This window comes from Ochlerotatus camptorhynchus, unplaced genomic scaffold (genome assembly GCF_037179485.1).
Source record: "Ochlerotatus camptorhynchus isolate MF236.1 unplaced genomic scaffold, CSIRO-AGI_Acam_v1.1 ptg000361l, whole genome shotgun sequence".
NCBI classification, from domain to species: domain Eukaryota; kingdom Metazoa; phylum Arthropoda; class Insecta; order Diptera; family Culicidae; genus Ochlerotatus; species Ochlerotatus camptorhynchus.
Window position 1 is genome coordinate 14,722,706 of NW_027040849.1, and position 17,815 is coordinate 14,740,520.

The 17,815-nt window shown below is 45.6% G+C and overlaps 1 protein-coding gene across 1 annotated transcript; it reads left to right on the forward strand.

Moving 5' to 3' along the window:
• The first annotated feature begins 11,335 nt into the window (after nt 1-11,335).
• Nucleotides 11,336-17,815, forward strand: LOC135709532 (probable cytochrome P450 6g2). The gene is made up of 7 exons (XM_065231933.1): nt 11,336-11,567; nt 11,625-11,955; nt 12,084-12,271; nt 12,344-12,465; nt 17,004-17,098; nt 17,163-17,437; nt 17,500-17,815. The coding sequence occupies exons 1-7, from the start codon at nt 11,341-11,343 to the stop codon at nt 17,780-17,782; spliced, it is 1,521 nt and encodes a 506-aa protein (XP_065088005.1). The 5' UTR covers nt 11,336-11,340; the 3' UTR covers nt 17,783-17,815.

Genomic DNA, 17,815 nt, shown 5'->3' on the forward strand with positions numbered 1-17,815 from the left:
CACTTTTGTTGCCAGTTGGCGAGGACTTGCTGACGAGAGATCGTGAAAAATTCGTGGTAGGCGATTTGTCGCTCGTAAATATCGCCTTCCATAGCGCCCACCTTGGCCAGCGAGTCCGCTTTCTCATTGCCCGGGATAGAGCAATGAGAAGGGACCCATACCAAGGTGATGACATGTGAGCTGTTTGATAAAGCACTCAATGACGATCGTATTTCCTGGAGGAAATACGCCGAGTGCTTCATCGGCCTCATTGAACGCATAGCCTCCAGAGAGGTTAGGCTATCCGTAAAAATGAAATAATGGTCAGGTGGAAGTGAGGCAATACGCTCTAACGTGTACACAGCAAAAAAATAATTTTGATATCACGTCAAAGTGGATGCACTACAATCATGTCGAAAATATGGTGTAATATTACTTGCTAAAAAGGACAAAATTATCATTAATACAATGCATGAACTGACATTACGCTGCTTTTACTGCATTTGTTTATTTATTTGGTCATAAAAATTACATGAAATTTTCAACATGATTGTAGTGCATCCACTTTGATGTGATATCAAAATTATTTTTTTGCTGTGTACGATATAGCTGCTAGTTCAGCAACATATACCGAACACGGCTTTTGAAGCTTGTATGAGGCGCTATGAAGATCGTGGAATACTCCAAAACCAGTGGACGCATTTATCACCGACCCATCTGTGAAAAATCTCTTCTCGGTGGGGACGTGGCGGTATTTGTTCGCAAAAATAGTTGGGACAATCAGGGCACGGTGAGGCTCTGGAATTCCTTGAATCTCCTGCCTCATTGTGAGATCGAATCTCACGGAAGAACCACTGAAATGATGGGAGACAGCGCGATTGGGGTTGAACGAGGAGGGGCCGATGTCCAGAGTCATGTACTCGTAGTACAAGCTCATGAATCGTGTTTGAGGATTCCGCTCTAGCAGCTTCTCAAAGTTTTCGATCACCAGCGGGTTCATGACTTCACAGCGGATGAGGAACCGGAACGATAAATCCGCAAAACGATTTGTTAAGGGGAGGACGCCCGCAAGAACTTCAAGACTCATGGTATGCGTCGATTGCATACAACCTAGCGCGATTCGAATGCAACGATATTGAATCCTTTGGAGCTTCAATATGTGCGTCCCCGCCGCCGATTGAAAGCAAAAGCTACCGTACTCCAAAATCGAGAGAATGGTGGTCTTGTAGAGTCTTATCAGATCTTCCGGATGGGCTCCCCATGAAGTGCCGGTAATGGAACGAAGGAAATTGATTCGCTGTTGGCATCTCTGCCTCAGATACGCTATGTGTTTTCCCCAAGTGCACTTTGAATCGAACCAGACACCTAAATACTTAAACGACATGCTGTGAGTGATTGTTCTACCCATAAGTTGAAGCTGAAACTGTGCTGGATAAAGCTTCCTAGAAAAAACAACCATCTCTGTTTTCTCCGGAGAGAATTCGATACCCAGATTCATTGCCCAAGTAGACAAATTATCCAAGGTATCTTGCAATGGTCCTTGCAGGTCCGGTGCTGTTGGTCCAACCATGGAAACCACGCCGTCATCTGCAAGCTGCCTTAGCGTGCAATTTTCGGCCAGACATTCATCAATGTCTGTGACATAGAAGTTGTACAGGAGGGGACTTAAACATGAGCCTTGTGGAAGACCCATGTAGCTGATTCGTGCAATTTCCGTGTTGCCATGAGAGAAGCTCATTCGTTTCTCGGACAACAAATTAAACAGGAAATTGTTGATAATCGGAGAAAGCCCACTCGCATGGAGTTTGTCCGAAAGGATGTCGATGCAAACAGAATCAAACGCCCCTTTAATGTCCAAGAAAACTGAACCCATCTGCTGTTTTTCAGCATAGGCTAATTGGATTTCAGTTGAAAGCAACGCAAGGCAGTCGTTCGTCCCTTTGCCCCTACGGAATCCAAATTGCGTATCTGAGAGTAAGCCATTCACCTCGACCCACTTGTCCAGACGAAGAAGAATCATTTTTTCTAACAGCTTCCGAATACACGACAGCATCGCGATGGGACGGTACGAATTATGATCCGAAGCGGGTTTACCGGGCTTCTGGATGGCGATAACTCTCACTTGTCTCCAATCATCCGGAACAACGTTGAGCTCAAGGAATCGATTGAACAAGTTCAACAATCGCCTCTTTGTGACTTCTGGGAGGTTCTTGAGCAGGTTGAACTTGATTCGATCAATTCCCGGAGCTGAGTTATTGCATGAAAGAAGAGCAATTGAGAATTCTACCATCGAAAACGGGGAGTCCATGTCATCGTTTTCCAGCGGCGGATCGCGAGTGTTGCATCGGACCGGAACCCAATCGGGACAAACCTTACGCGCGAAGTCGAAAATCCACTTGTTAGAGTACTCCTTGCCCTCGTTGACCGACGATGCCGCGTTACGCATTCTCCTGCCGACATTCCAGAGCGTTTGCATGGAAGTCTCTCGCGATAGCCCTTCGACGAACCGACGCCAGTAACCGCGTTTTTTGGCCCTGACCAAGCTCTTAAACTTTTCCTCTAGCTCCGTATACCGCTCAAAGTATTCGCGGGAACCGTATTTACGAAACTGTTTAAACGCGGTAGACTTCTCTTTATTCACGTCGGTGCATTCCTGGTCCCACCACACAGTGGGAGGACGTTTGCGAATGGTAGTGCCAGGAACAGGCTTCGTTTGTGCTTGAAGCGCGCAATCCACTATGAGCCGCGATAGGAAGGAGTACTCATCCAACGGAGAGAGATCGTCTACCGATTCTGAACCGTCACGGACCGCGTTCGCGTATTCTTCCCAATTGATGTTTCTCGTGAGATCGTACGCGATGTTGATTGGACACTGTGAAGATGAACCGTTGGTAATCGAAATTTTGATGGGCAAATGATCACTACCATAGGGGTCTTGGATTACCTCCCACATGCAATCCAATGATAGTGAGTTCGAACAGAGTGACAAGTCTAGTCTGCTCTCTCTTGCTGGAGGTTTGGCTATTCGAGTTACTTCACCGGTGTTTAGAATGGTCATATTGAAATCGTCGCATAGGTCATAGATGATGGTTGAGCGGTTGTCATCGTACAGCTCTCCCCAGCCTGTACCGTGGGAATTAAAATCCCCTAAGATCAACCGCGGCTCAGGTAGCACTGAGCAGATGTCAGATAGCGCTCGCCGAGAAACAGCCGTTCTCGGAGGGATGTATAACGAGGTAATACTGAAGGTTTTACCTCTAATATTCACCTGACATGCGACAATTTCAATACCTGACACTGGAGGAAGGTCGATTCTGTAGAATGAGTGTTGTTTGTTGACCCCTAGAAGCACCCCACCGTACGAATCTGCACGATCGAGACGGATAATGTTGTAGTCGTGAAGAGAAAGGTTAACATCTGGAGAGAGCCATGTTTCGCAGAGAGCAAACGCATCACAGTGTATGTTATGCAGTAAAAATTTGAATATGTCTAGTTTTGGTAAAATGCTTCTACAATTCCATTGAAGGAGAGATACCGTATCATTTTTTGGAAAATTATCCATCGAAGGATACGAATGAAGCAAGGAGGGGCCACTTGGAAGCAAATTGCTTCAGAAAAGGTTTCACGATTGGAAGCATCATGTTAATGATGCTCCGAAGAGGGTCAGTGATGTTGAACAGATCGAGAATGCTGTCCACAATTCCAGAAAGCGTGAACATGGCGTTCTGCTGTTCTGGTTGCAAAACTGGGACATCTGGGGTTTTAGATGTTCCCGGAAGCCCCGGAAATCCTTTGTCATAATCGACAGGCTTAAAACCCGGTGGATTGGGTTTCGGTTTATTTCCGTGACCTCTTGATTTATCCAAGTGGGCTTGGGAGTCAGTTTTTTTAGTTTTCTGCGAGTCATTCTTGGATCGCTTCCTTGAAGGACCTTTGAAAACAAAAGGACTTCCGTCATTGCCCTCTGAGTCAGTGTCGTCCTCGTCACCTGGGAGAAGATTGAACGGATTATTGTTTTCTTTTTCCGGAGTGATTTTGGGAGGAGGATTGAAAGTCTTCAAGATCTCCGCAAAGGAACGCTGAGAGCGCGCCTTCAGAGACCGTTCAAGTTTTTTCCTTGCTGTTTATACTTCGGGCAATCTGCGAGAGGATGCGGAGGTGCCAAACAATAAACACATTTAGGAGGAGCACCACAAGCACCCTCCGCATGCTTCTCGCCGCACTGATCGCATCGTGGCTTGTTGCCGCAGAAGGCGGCGGTGTGGCCTAATTGTTTGCACTTGGTGCAGTTCATCACCCTTGGTATAAACAACCGCACAGGAAGTCGAACCCTCCCAATTCGGACGTAATCTGGCAGAGTCGATCCGGAGAAAGTCACTCGAAACGAGTCAGTCAGCGAATAGATTTTTTTTGTCCCGTCGAGGGATGCTGACTGCATTTGGGTGCAGTCAAGAATCTTGACTTCTGGAAGAACGGGGTTCTTGAAGACACCAACCCCCCTCTTCAAGAAGTCATCGCAGGTCAAACTCGCTTCGGTGACCACTCCTTCGATTTCCACGTCACGACTGGGAATGTAAACGCGGTACTCTAACGTAAAAAGCTCGCAGGCAACAATCTCATTCGCCTGCTTGCGGTTACCAACAGTGACGCGCAGTTTGTCTGGCCTCACCTTCAAAATGTCGGTCACTGACGAGAAACGTTTGAATAGATCTTTTTCGATCTGGTTAACGTTAAGCGGTTTTTGTTTGGGTCGGAAAAAAACAACCCATGGGCCTGTCGAGGCGTCTGGGTATGACTTATGGCGGGGGGCAGTTTTTGTTTTCTTGGCGGGGTTAGGCGGAGTAGGGGGAGACGGTTTTGGCGGTGTGGGGGGAGAGGGATTAGGTGGGGTAGGGGGAAACGGGTTTGGTGGTGCGGGGGGTGACGGTGCTGGTGGTGTTGGTGGCGATGGATTAGGCGGGGTAGGAGGAGATGGGGTAGGCGGTACGGGCTCCGGTGCTCGTTTTCGCCTGGGCCGCTTCGGGATGGTTCCGGTGTACTTCTTCACCGTGGCTGACGTTTCCACGTCGGACAGTTCGTCTTCAGTGGGAAGGGCAGGAAGGGTATTCCCCCCGCCATCACTATTACCATCCATTGCGGGGCAACTGCCACCGCAATAGATACAAAACAACTACACACAGGGAACACACAGGGACAAGAGAAAAAGAAGAAGAAGAAGAAAATATTTGCGTGGGATGGGAGAAAGGGGAAACTAAAACAAAGGGGCAATAAATAAAACTTATTCGCTACTTAACTACACCGGCACAAAGCGTGTGTGTGGAAACGCTGTTATCACGTGGTGCCTTGGTGTTGGTCCACGCTGCTATCCGGTGGTGATGGTTGGTGTTGGTGGGTCGGCAAGCTGGTGATACGACACGCTTCACTATCACTTGCACACCCTCGCGACGGCGTGAAAAAATGATGGACTTGACGACGCCGTTAACTCCGGTGATGGATTACCGGGATGAATTAAAGCTGGATGGTAACTCCAAGGGGCTCGGCCGATGGATTTCCACTTCCTCTGTTAAACACTGGTCACTTGGGGCACCCAATGGGGGGTGAAAAAAACCGCTCGGGCGGAAAAAACACCGAAAAAAACTAGATGCCGCGCAACTGAAACCGGGACGTTGTTAACCGACTGAATGCTCAACTAGGAATGAGGAAACAGTTGTCGGCATGGCTGACAACAGCCGAAAATACCTTAAATTTGTTTAAGGATCGCGTTAATGATACCCTTTTCAATATGTACGTCACTGCGGTGACAAACAAAATTCAAGGCAAAGCGAAAGACATTATTTTCCTTGCTGGTAACCCGCAAGACTTTAATGCCATAAAAGAAATTCTGACGAATGTACTCGGGGACAGACAAGAGCGAATATATTACCAAAGGACGAAAGACCTAGTCCAAAACATAAAAACGCTGGCAAAGCAAAAGGAAATTTACAAGAATAGCTGGCAAGCTATTAATGAGTTTATCGATGAAGATTGCTTAGCTGCATTTATCGCCGGCTTAAGAGAGCCCTATGTTGGGTACGCTCTTGAAGTAAAACACCCAGAAACAAACAAAATTATCAAACTTTTGATCGACTCAGGCGCAAATAAAAATATTATTTCCCCAGGTTTACTCACTCGTCCAAAACCCATAAGTACTTCTATCACAAATGTTTCTGGAAATCATACAATTGAAAATAAGGGAAAACTAAAAATTTTTAAGCACCTCCCCCCATTATCATTTTATGAATTTAAATTTCATGAATTTTTTGAAGGTATATTAGGCGCAGAAAAACTTGCAAGATTTAAGTCAAAACTTAATTTTGAAGCCGAAACACTCCTATTTAACAGAGAAAACATTAAATAATGGTGACTGGTTTGTCCCCAAATTTCAAAATTTGAATAGCAACTCCTTTGTGAAACCGGGTTTATACAGAGCAGAGAATTTTATAACTACTATTAACATTCTAAGTACTGAACAGAAACCACCAGAATTTTCGAGTCTCCAACTCACAATAAATAAGTTCGAAACAATTGACCCTATCCCCATGGAATCAACACATAAATTGAATTACGAGGAAATAGGCGAACTCATCAGGACTGATCATCTATCTTCATTAGAAAAATCAAAACTAATTGATCTGATTTAAAAAAAAAAACCAACAAGTTTTATTGCGCAAAGGAGAAAAATTATCTTCGACCACTGCTGTAAAACATAAATTATAACCGACAATGATGCTCCGGTTTACACCAAAAGTTATCGTTATCCACACCATTTTAGAAAGGACGTTGAAGAACAGATCCAAGAAATGTTAGATAACGGTATAATTTCCCATTCTACTAGCCCATACTCCTCACCGATATGGGTAGAACCAAAAAAGCCAGATGCCTCTGGTAAACGTAAAATACGTGTCGTTATCGACTACAGGAAACTGAACGAAAAGACTGTAGACGATAAATACCCAATGCCACAAATAGAAGACATCCTCGATCACTTTGGAAAGTCTGTTTATTTCACTAAGCTGGACCTTAAATCTGGATTCCACCAGATCGAAATGGATCCAAAACACAGGGAAAAGACAGCATTCTCCACTGATAAGGGCCATTTCGAATTCACACGAATGCCCTTTGGTCTGAAAAATTCCCCCGCCACCTTTCAGAGGGCAATGAACAATATACTTGGGGATTACATAGGCACAATTTGCTATGTATATCTTGACGATATTGTTATCGTTGGACGAAACTTGAATGAACAGACTTACAGAATTTAACTTAAAAATTCAATTAAACAAGTGTGAATTTTTAAGAAAGGAAGCTGAATTCCTTGGTCATATTATCTCTGAAAATGGCGTAAAGGCAAACCCCGAGAAAATAGAAAAAAAAATTAATTGGCCGATTTTCAAAAACGGAAAAAGAGATAAAACAGTTTCTTGGATTAGCAAGCTACTACCGTCGTTCCATCAAAAGATTTTTCAAAAATTACTAGATATATGACGAAGTATTTAAAAAAAAAGGATACTACCTTAAACCTTCAAGATCCACAATACATAAATGCATTTAATTCATTAAAAAACATCATTTCAACCGATCAGGTACTAGGATACCCACAATTTGACAAACCGTTCATTTTAACAACGGATGCGTCAGACCACGCATTGGGTGCAGTGCTTTCGCAAATGAAAAAAGGTATTGAAAGGCCTAGATAGCATTCGCGTCAAGAACACTGACAGACACAGAGTCCCGTTATGCTACCAATGAAAAAGAAGCATTAGCCATAAAATGGGCTGTAAACAAATTTAAAGCTTACCTCTATGGTGCCAAATTCACCCTCGTAACCGATCATAAACCATTGACATTTATCAAGACATCTGACAAAAACCCCAAAATTCTTAGATGGAGATTGGACCTTGAAAATTATGACTATGACGTAAAGTATAAGGAAGGACGAGCTAATGTAGTAGCCAATGCCTAAAGTCGACGTCCCCGCCCCACAATCGAAAAAAATCAGAAAGTCTTTGTAATCCCTAATATCAGATCAAAAAGACAACCTAGGGCAAATGAAACACAAAAAGCACAATTACCCATAAAACATTCAAAAACGAACGAAACATTAAAAGACATAAAAACAAAATTAAAAGGCTGAAGAAAACGTCCTAACTTAAGAAATTGTACAAATTACAGAACACTGGAATACACCTATGCCGCTACCTTATCATCATTGTCTTGGCTGTTATAGTAACGACAGAATCAAAAATGGAAATACGGAACCTTCATCAGGACCCAATACTTTAAGTACAACACAAGGAATGCAAAATTCAAACAGGCTTGATAAAAATTGTCCATCCAATAAATATTACCGTCATTGAAACAAATGTAAATCTAATTAACAAAATAGCTAGGAAATTAGACGATAATTTACTAATTTCCTAGTTGGTCATACGAAAGAATAGGGAACTGCATAGTAGCCTTCTGCAGATAAAACCAGCGGAACGGAAAAGGAAAAGGCACTGGGATGCCCTAGGATCAGCTTGGAAGTGGCTGGCCGGAAGCCCTGATGCAGATGACCTCCGCATCATTAATAGAACAACAAACGATCTCATCCAAGAGAATAACCGACAAATTCAAGTTAACCAAATGATTTCAAATAGAATTGCCGATATCAGCAATACAGTCAATCAACTTATTACTCAGCAGAACTTGGAAAACAAAATCTTGCTCGAGGAATATGAAGCTATCAAATTACTGCTGTATATGGACACCCTTAATAGCATCATCACGGAAATCCAGGGCACAATACTTAGAACGCGTATTTCTCTACCCAACAATAAACTACTTACTTTAAAGGAAAGTTTACATATTGAATCACTATTGCATGAGCAAGGAATTAAGACACGATACCCAGAACAAGCATTGGACTACGTGAACCCAAAAATCGCAACACAAAACGTTTTACTACTATACATTTTGGAGATACCAGAACTACAGAAATCACAATCAGAAGTCATCCAAATCTTTCCGCTAATGGTCGACGATACCATCATTACCAACCTACCAACATTTATAGTTAAATCAAATCATGACATCTTTACCACTTCACACCCAGAAGAATATACTCAACGGACAACATACATGCAATTATTGGAGGATAATTGCACACACTCAATGATTCCGGGAATCATAAACCATTGCAATGCAATGAAGGAAATTAACACGTTTACTAGTCTGATTTCGGACAACAGCATTCTTATCAATAACGCCAAAAGTGTATACATGCATTCAAGCTGTGGACCACACAACAGGACCCTTTCAGGAATTTTTTTGATAAAATTCTTCAATTGCAGTATAACAATAAACGACCAGATTTTCACATCACAAGAAGAATCTGGTAGCACCAAGGAACTGCAAGGCGCATTTTCCAGTTTAATAATCAACCGAACTATAGTAGAACATCATTACATTCCAACGCTCAGCATCTTAACCAAGGAGAACCAACATCAATTGGAATAATTATCTATGTGTGTTTTCGGAAACGAAAGTTCACCATCAAGATTCAACAATCAAAGTCAAGGAACAAAAGGCAGAAGTCATCAGAAGTCACATCTGACAACAAGCACAACAAGGACGAGGACGTCCTTTCTTCACCCCCCGGAGGAATCACGTTTTCAATGACTTATGATCGTCCCCTGTAGATGTTCAGCTTAAATCCCATAGTTATCCTATGAATTATAACCCTGCAACCGAAAGTGAATGTTTTAATTTCGCTGCAGATGACCCACGGCCTATGTGCGATCCCTTACACATTGGACTGTGACCGATGCTGCAAAGTTATCGTAAAATTTCTCAAATATCATCAGACCCGCTGTCCCGCAGCGAAACGATGCGATGCTCTCCAACCGGGCAAGCACTGCACACAAAAAAATTCCCCCCGAACGGTCGCGAATGCAGTCTGTCACCTGGCGCCACCCACCCGCAGCCTCCAGATCCACATTTGAAATATCATCTTCATTCCACAATGCAATGGTTCACCGGGACTCGAATGTGTTGAGATTTATCCAATAACCATGCAAATGTAATTAATTGTTATCTCGATACTTTCTACGAGTTTCTGTCTTCATTCCGCGATGGCAATCGAATCGCTTCACCGTGGAACCATTCAAGCTACGGCCAACTTTCCTCCAAGCATGCATTATTTATGCGGGATTCTCTGTCCCATAGAACCCCCGTTTTGAAGAGTTTCACTCTCCGTGATATCGATCTGCTGGAGAACACAATTCCGCTACGGGCCATCTCTGCTATGCTCAAAACTCCCCTTTACAATTCAACGGATTCGGTTCCGGTATCCAGTACCCGCCTCAGCGTCACAAAACCCAAGCCTCTTTATAGATATTTATTTCTCTATTATTATTTTATTTTATTTTTTGGCTCCATCTGCTATCGCAGATCCACAATCTACCTCCTGGAGAAAACCTCTGCTGCGTCCTTTCATCGAAGACGAGAGCACACTCGAAGAGGGAGGAATCTTCAGATCCACATACTACCGCGGCGGCTGCTCATACACAGAGGTTGAAATGCAAATGCAGCCACATACCTTTCCTGCATTCAGCGACGACAACGACATTGGACGATCGTGTTCCATAATTCATTCGCGGCCAGCAGCCCTCGACTGTGCGCTATGGGCTGACTGTGGTTGGTTCGGGGTCTCTTATCGATTTCGGCGTGCAGATATGGTTCATATTACAATTATTTCCTATTCACGGCCGAGCGGTTCATTTGAATGGGGAGCGGGGCTGGGGCTTCAGGCAGAATCCGAACGTAGAACCCGCATTAACGGCAGTTGTTGTCGTGCTCTGGTTGGCCTTCCTGTATAACTATATACGTTATATTGCATAGAGAGGGACAGAACCAGAACAGTCGAACGCTCGTTATCGGGAGTTTATGATCGAATTGTTGAGGGAGGATGGTTCGGTTTCAATCGTTGTAATCGGTGGTTTGTATTTAAGTAAGATTTACCGCAGGCCCTTGAGGCAGATGGTTTCCGGAAGGGGTATCGTTGGGTATCGAAGGGGAAGATTTTGGAACAGATTGCATAACCAGCTGTTTATTTTGTCGTGCATGTTTATCAGCGATTGGTAACTGCAAATCATGAAATCATAAAGTGAAAATAACGATATTTTTTTATTATTAATTAAATTCCATTAAAGGAAACCTCATGCTTCTTATCATATCTCCCAAAATGCAAAATCAGTCCACAGTCAATTTTAGCTTGTTTCCCATATCAGTCTGTCTTGAATCACGCAGCGCACAGCAGTGGCGAGGGACTACCGAGTTAAAATGATTCTCACGATAACCTTCCTCATCGGGCTGCTCTACACCAACCCGTTGGCCTTCTTCCTGGTCCTTGGGGCTGGGTTGGCGGTGCGTGAACTGATCAAGTATCATTTCAAGCACTGGCAGCGGGAAAATGTCCCCGGACCAAAGCCGTCGCTCATCTTCGGAAACATCGCCTCCAACATCTTCATGACGCAACACATCGGCGAAGTGTGCGATGAGTGGTACAAGTAAGTTCCGTTAAAAAGATTCTAGTTAACCCGGGCTAAGCCATCGTTTTCGAACAGCAAATTCTCCAACGCACCCTTCGTTGGGTACTTCAAGATATTCAAACCATCGGTGATGATTCGGGATCCGGAAATGATCAAAAACGTCCTGGTCAAGGATCAGGCGTGCTTTTCAGCGAATGACTTTGCATTCGACGAGAAAGTCGACCCTCTGCTGGCTCACAATCCCTTCATGGTCGACGGGGAACGCTGGAAGAAGGCCCGGCAGCTGTTGACTCCAATTTTCACCGGGAGCAAGATGAAACAACTGTTTCCGATCATGGATCAAGTGAGCAGTACATTTGTTGACTTTGTCGGTGGTCAGTGTGGTCGTGAGCTGGAAGCCAAAACGGTAGGTTCAACGATTACATGACTGTTATCGAACGGACGGAGATAACAAAAGCCGCACTTCTTTATCAGTAAATGACGTGATTGTATTTCGATGGTTTGTTTTCATTTTGGACACCATTTGGTTCGCAGATATCGGCTGCATATACAACGCAGAATGTCGCGGGCTGTGCGTTCAGCTTGGATGCGGATTGTTTCGAGAATCCCAACAGCGAGTGGCGGGTGATGGGCAAGAAGATTTTTCAGCCAACGTTCCTGGCTTCGATTAAGTTCATGTTGACGATGTTTGTACCGGCCGTGACCAAGGTGATTCCGGTGCCGTGAGTATTGTATTGCGATGAGGTAAATGGCCGAAATGGTTCAATTGGTTTTTTTTTTTTTTTAAATTGTAGGTTCTTACCGAAGGAAGTCGACGTCTGGATACGCAAGATGGTTGCGAAATTGCTGGAAGAAAGACGGACTAATAAGGTGGAACGAGATGATCAACTGCAATCCTTACTGAAGAGCAAAACAGGTAATGAATCATGGAGTATAAGATCAACCTGTGGGAATTTTGGAGGTAAAACATACTTCTTCCAGGGTTCACTGGGAGTTACTTTCTATTAATTCCTTCAAAAGTCTTGCCTTTACTTACCTTACCAATCAGGCTAAGGCCTTGTTGTTCTCTGCTGTCCGAAGAAGTCGTCTCCACTCTACTCGATCCATGGCCACAGTTTGCCAGCCTCGTAGTCTGCGAAGGGTCCGCAGGTCACCTTCTACTTGGTCGATCCACCTTGCCCGCTGCGCGCCTCTTCTTCTTGTTCCTGTTGGGTCGCTTTCTAGAACCATTTCCACTGGGTCGTCGTGCGGCATTCTCACGACGTGCCCAGCCCACCGTAGTCGCCCAATTTTTGCAATGTGGACGATGGATGGTTCTCCCAGCAGCTGGTGCAATTCGTGGTTCATTCGCCTCCTCCACGTTCCGTCATCCATCTGCACTCCACCGTAGATGGTACGCAACACCTTCCGTTCGAAAACACCAAGGGCGCGTTGGTCCTCCACGAGCATAGTCCAGGTCTCGTGGCCGTAAAGGACCACCGGTCTAATCAGCGTCTTGTAGACAGTCAACTTCGTGCGGCGGCGAATTTTATTCGACCGGAGCGTCCTCCGGAGTCCAAAGTAGACACGATTCCCTGCCATAATGCGTCTTTGAATTTCTCTGCTGGTATCATTTTCGGCGGTCACCAGTGAGCCCAAATACACGAACTCATCGACCACCTCGATTTCGTCACCGTCAATCTGAACTCGGGGTGGGAGGCTAACATTGTCTTCCCTAGAACCTCTTGCTTTGATGTATTTTGTCTTTGATGCGTTGATGGTAAGTCCAATCCGTCTAGCTTCAGCCTTCAGTCTGATGTACGTTTCCGCCATCATCTCAAAGTTCCGTGCCATAATGTCAATGTCATCGGCGAAACCAAGGAGCTGGATGGACTTCCTGAATATCGTGCCACTCGTGTCTATCCCAGCTCTTCTGATCACACCTTCTAACGCGATGTTGAACAGCAGACACGAAAGTCCATCACCCTGCCGTAATCCCCTTCGAGATTCAAAGGGACTCGAGAGTGTTCCCGATACTCGAACAACGCACATCACTCGATCCATCGTCGCCTTGACCAATCGCGTCAGTTTATCCGGAAATCCGTACTCGTGCATAATCTGCCATAGCTGATCTCGATGGATTGTGTCGTATGCGGATTTGAAATCGATGAACAAATGATGTGTGGGCACGTTGTATTCGCGGCATTTCTGCAGAACCTGCCGAATCGCGAAAATTTGGTCCGTGGTAGCGCGGGCACCCATGAATCCCGCCTGGTATTGCCCCACGAACTCTTTTGCATATAGTGACAGACGGCGGCATAGAATTTGGGAGAGTACCTTGTAGGCGGCACTCAGCAGTGTGATCGCGCGGTAGTTGCAGCAATCCAACTTGTCGCCCTTTTTGTAGATTGGGCATACGACACCTTCCATCCACTCCTCCGGTAATATCTCCTCCTCCCAAATCTTGGCAATTACCCAGTGCAGCGCTCTAGCCAGTGCTTCACCACCGTATTTCAATAGCTCACTTGGTAGTTGATCTACACCAGTTGCTTTGTTGTTCTTCAGCCGACCGATCTCCTCCTCAACTTCTTGAAGATCAGGGGCCGGTAGCCTGTCGTCTTCTGCGCGTGCTTCAAGGTCTATTGCCGTGCCACCTTCATTTTCTGCTGCTTCACCGTTGAGGTGCTCGTCATAGTACTGCTTCCACCTCTCAATCACCTCACACTCGTTCGTGAGAAGGTTACCGTCCAAGTCCTTGCACATATCGGCTTGCGGCACGTAGCCTTTGCGCGAACTATTTAGCTTCTCGTAGAACTTCCGTGTGTCGTTTACGCGGTACAGATTTTCCATCGCCTCGCGATCTCGGTCTTCCTGCTGACGCTTCTTCCTTCGGAAAACCGAGTTTTGTCTGTTCCGCGCTTGTCTGTATCGCTCCACATTCAATCTCGTGCGGTGTTGCAGCATTCTCGCCCGTGCTGCATTCTTCTCCTCTACTAACAGATTGCATTCGCCGTCAAACCAGTCATTTCTTCGGTCCGGGATTGCAGTACCTAGTGCCGCTGCAGCAGTACTACCTATGGCTGAACGGATGTCCCTCCAGCCATCTTCAAGAGAAGCTGCGCCAAGCTGCTCTTTCGTGGGTAGTGCAATTCCAGCTGCTGCGCGTAGTCCTGGGCAACTCCGGTGTCCCGTAGTTGCTCAATGTTGGGTCGTGGCGTTCGACTTCAACGTGTGTTATGCACCGTCGAGAGTTTTGAGCGCATGCATACTGCAACTAGGTAGTGGTCCGAATCTATGTTTGCACTGCGGTACGTGCGGACGTTGATAATTTCGGAGAAGAATTTCCCGTCGATTAGAACGTGATCGATTTGGTTTTCTGTGTGTTGGTCAGGTGATCTCCAGGTGGCTTTGTTGATATCCTTGCGGGGGAAAAAGGTACTTCGAACTATCATACCCCGGGAGGCTGCAAAGTTCACGCATCGTTGGCCGTTGTCGTTCGATACGGCATGTAGGCTGTTTGGTCCGATTGCCGGTCTATACATTGCCTCCCGTCCTACCTGAGCGTTCATGTCGCCGATGACGATTTTGACGTCCCGTTGCGAACAGCCGTCGTACACCTGCTCCAGCTGCGCATAGACCGCTTCTTTCTCGTCATCGGGTCTCCCTTCGTGTGGGCAGTGCGCGTTGATGATGCTGTAGTTGAAGAAACGGCCCTTAATCCTCAACTTGCACATCCTCGCGTTGATCGGCTGCCAACCAATCACGCGTTGGCGCATCTTACCCAGCACTACAAAGCCGGTTCCCAGCTCGTTGGTGGTGCCACAGCTCTGGTAGAAAGTAGCCGCTCGATGCCCGCTTTTCCATACCTTTTGTCCCGTCCAGCAAAGTTCCTGCAGTGCTACGACTTCGAAGTTGCGTGGTTGAAGTTTGTCATAGATTAACCTATCGCAACCCGGGAAGCCGAGCGATTTGCAGTTCCATGTTCCGAGTTTCCAATCGTAGTCCTTATTTCGTCGCGTAGGTCTGTGCCGATTGTTCCGATCCGTATTTCTTTCTTCGGTATTTGCAACTTTGTTTTTTTTCCAGGGCGGCTTGTTGGGCCTGCCCCAACCCCCTGTCTCGCCGGGGGACCATCGTGCACAGCTCTGTTTAGAGTCCCACGCTGGCACTAGGACGGTGATCAGCCGCTCCTAACATGGAGAACAGACGCCGTTTTGAGCCGCACCTCCATGGTGAGCAGACGCTCAGGTTTGGTGAAGCATTTCCTCTATCACCGTACTATGGTTACCGCGCCAGTGTTCGCGTCGCACCTCTTCACTTTGCTATTGCCGGACTGGCAACATTGCCCAGGCTACGCCAGCCAGCTGTGTCCATGTTTCAGCTGGTAGTCTTTTGTTATCATATGACTCGAGGAGGCGTGAAGTAGGAACTTGTGAGGACCAGGGCTAGGTATTCCGCTCCTTTCAGGTTGTCAACTCACCATTTTGTAGCCCAAAAGTCTTGCCTTTACTGACTAGCTAATAGAATGTGACGTGGGCGTTGCTTATTGGGAGTGCTAATGGGACAAGAGTCCCTCCAGGATTGTGTAGGAACCGCAGCTTAGCTTAGACTGACTGTAGATACCGATGGATGCTACTCCGTGATTGATCAGAATCAGTGAAATTGCTTACTGAATCAACTAAATGGGGCTAGGAGTTACCGTTCATTCTCATTGTACAAGTTTCAGTTGTCACGTCCTTGCAATCAGGTGGGAGAAGGGGAGGAATATTAAAGTAAGCTTTGTTGTTTTGCGAACCATGTTTACCTCTGCGACCCCACGAAGGTCACACGAGAGGAGATTTTGTTAGTAGGTATGATTCGTTGAATCAGACTTCAATTCACCTTGATAAGTGATCCGATCGTGTTTTTGATATATTGTTGTATTTTTGAAATTCACACGAATACTATTTATGATCTACGAATGATGCGAACCAATCAATTCAGTAGTGTAAAGAGGCCTGAGATAAAACCCCGTGATCTTCTGCTCAGTATGCAAAAACGGTGCCACTAGGGCATCGAGCCCCTTACACAACAGCAAACCATTACAAACGGCGACCGGAGTGGACTGGCAAGAAGATTCCAAAAGAAGCTAAGATGAAACTTCCAGAAGATGATTCTTATGATAGCTATTTTTGGATGTTTATTCTAGATACATGCACATCGCTCCTCTTACAAAACAAAAACCTCAGGCAGGACAGTAAATGTGAGTGGTTACGCAGTAAAGGAGCATTTCATCGTTTTAGTGATACGTTTACAAAGCTGCCCGTAGGAATTTTAAGGATCGTCCCAGAAGAAAAATTATAATTATTTTCAATTGTTTAATTGAGCTTCCGTTGGACAGTAATTAGCAATTGAAAATTGGCATCGCATATATATTGTTTCTGCCGACTCTCACATGATTCTGATCAACCTCATAACGTCTTTATTCTACAACAGAACTGACAGAGGAGATGATCGCCGGTCACGCTCTCGCATTCTTCTCGGAGGGATTCGAAACGTCGAGTACGGCCATGTCATTTGCACTTCTTCGCGTAAGTTTTTATTCCATCACTTATCCAAAACGCAATCGATTAACACAACCACTTTTCACTCCAGTTGGCGGAAAATCCGGACGTTCAGGACAAACTTTTCCAGGAAATCCAGAGCACCCTTAGTGAAAACGAAAACACCATCACCTACGACTTGGTCCAGAGGCTCGACTACCTGGACTGGGTTCTACAGGAGAGTCTTCGGATGACCCCACCGCTTGCCGCGATGCAGAAACTCTGCACCAAAACGTACATGCTCAAGCATCTAGTCGATGGCAAAGAAGTCGGAACGCTAATCCCGGAGGGAACCACCATTTTGCTGCCCCTGCTAGCCATTCACATGTAAGTTAAGCTGTGTGCTATGAATCGTTCTTAAAGCACCTTAAAACTCTTCGTTTCTTCAGGGACCCCAAATACTACCCGGAACCGAAAAAGTTCCGACCGGAACGTTTCAGCCCGGAAGAGAAAGCCGAACGAACCTTACCGGTGTACTATCCCTTCGGTGAAGGTCCTCGAATGTGCCTGGGTATGAGGTTCGCCCAGGTCCAGATAAAAGTAGCTCTTCTGAAATTGGTGCAAAACTTCCGGGTTCGCGTCGCACCCAATCACAAACCGTGGCAGTTCAATAGGAAAACCTTCCTGACCGAAGCCAAGGATGGTTTGCTGGTGGTGTTTGAACGGCGCTGATTTCCTCCGTGCGAAATAAACTCGTATTTGTGC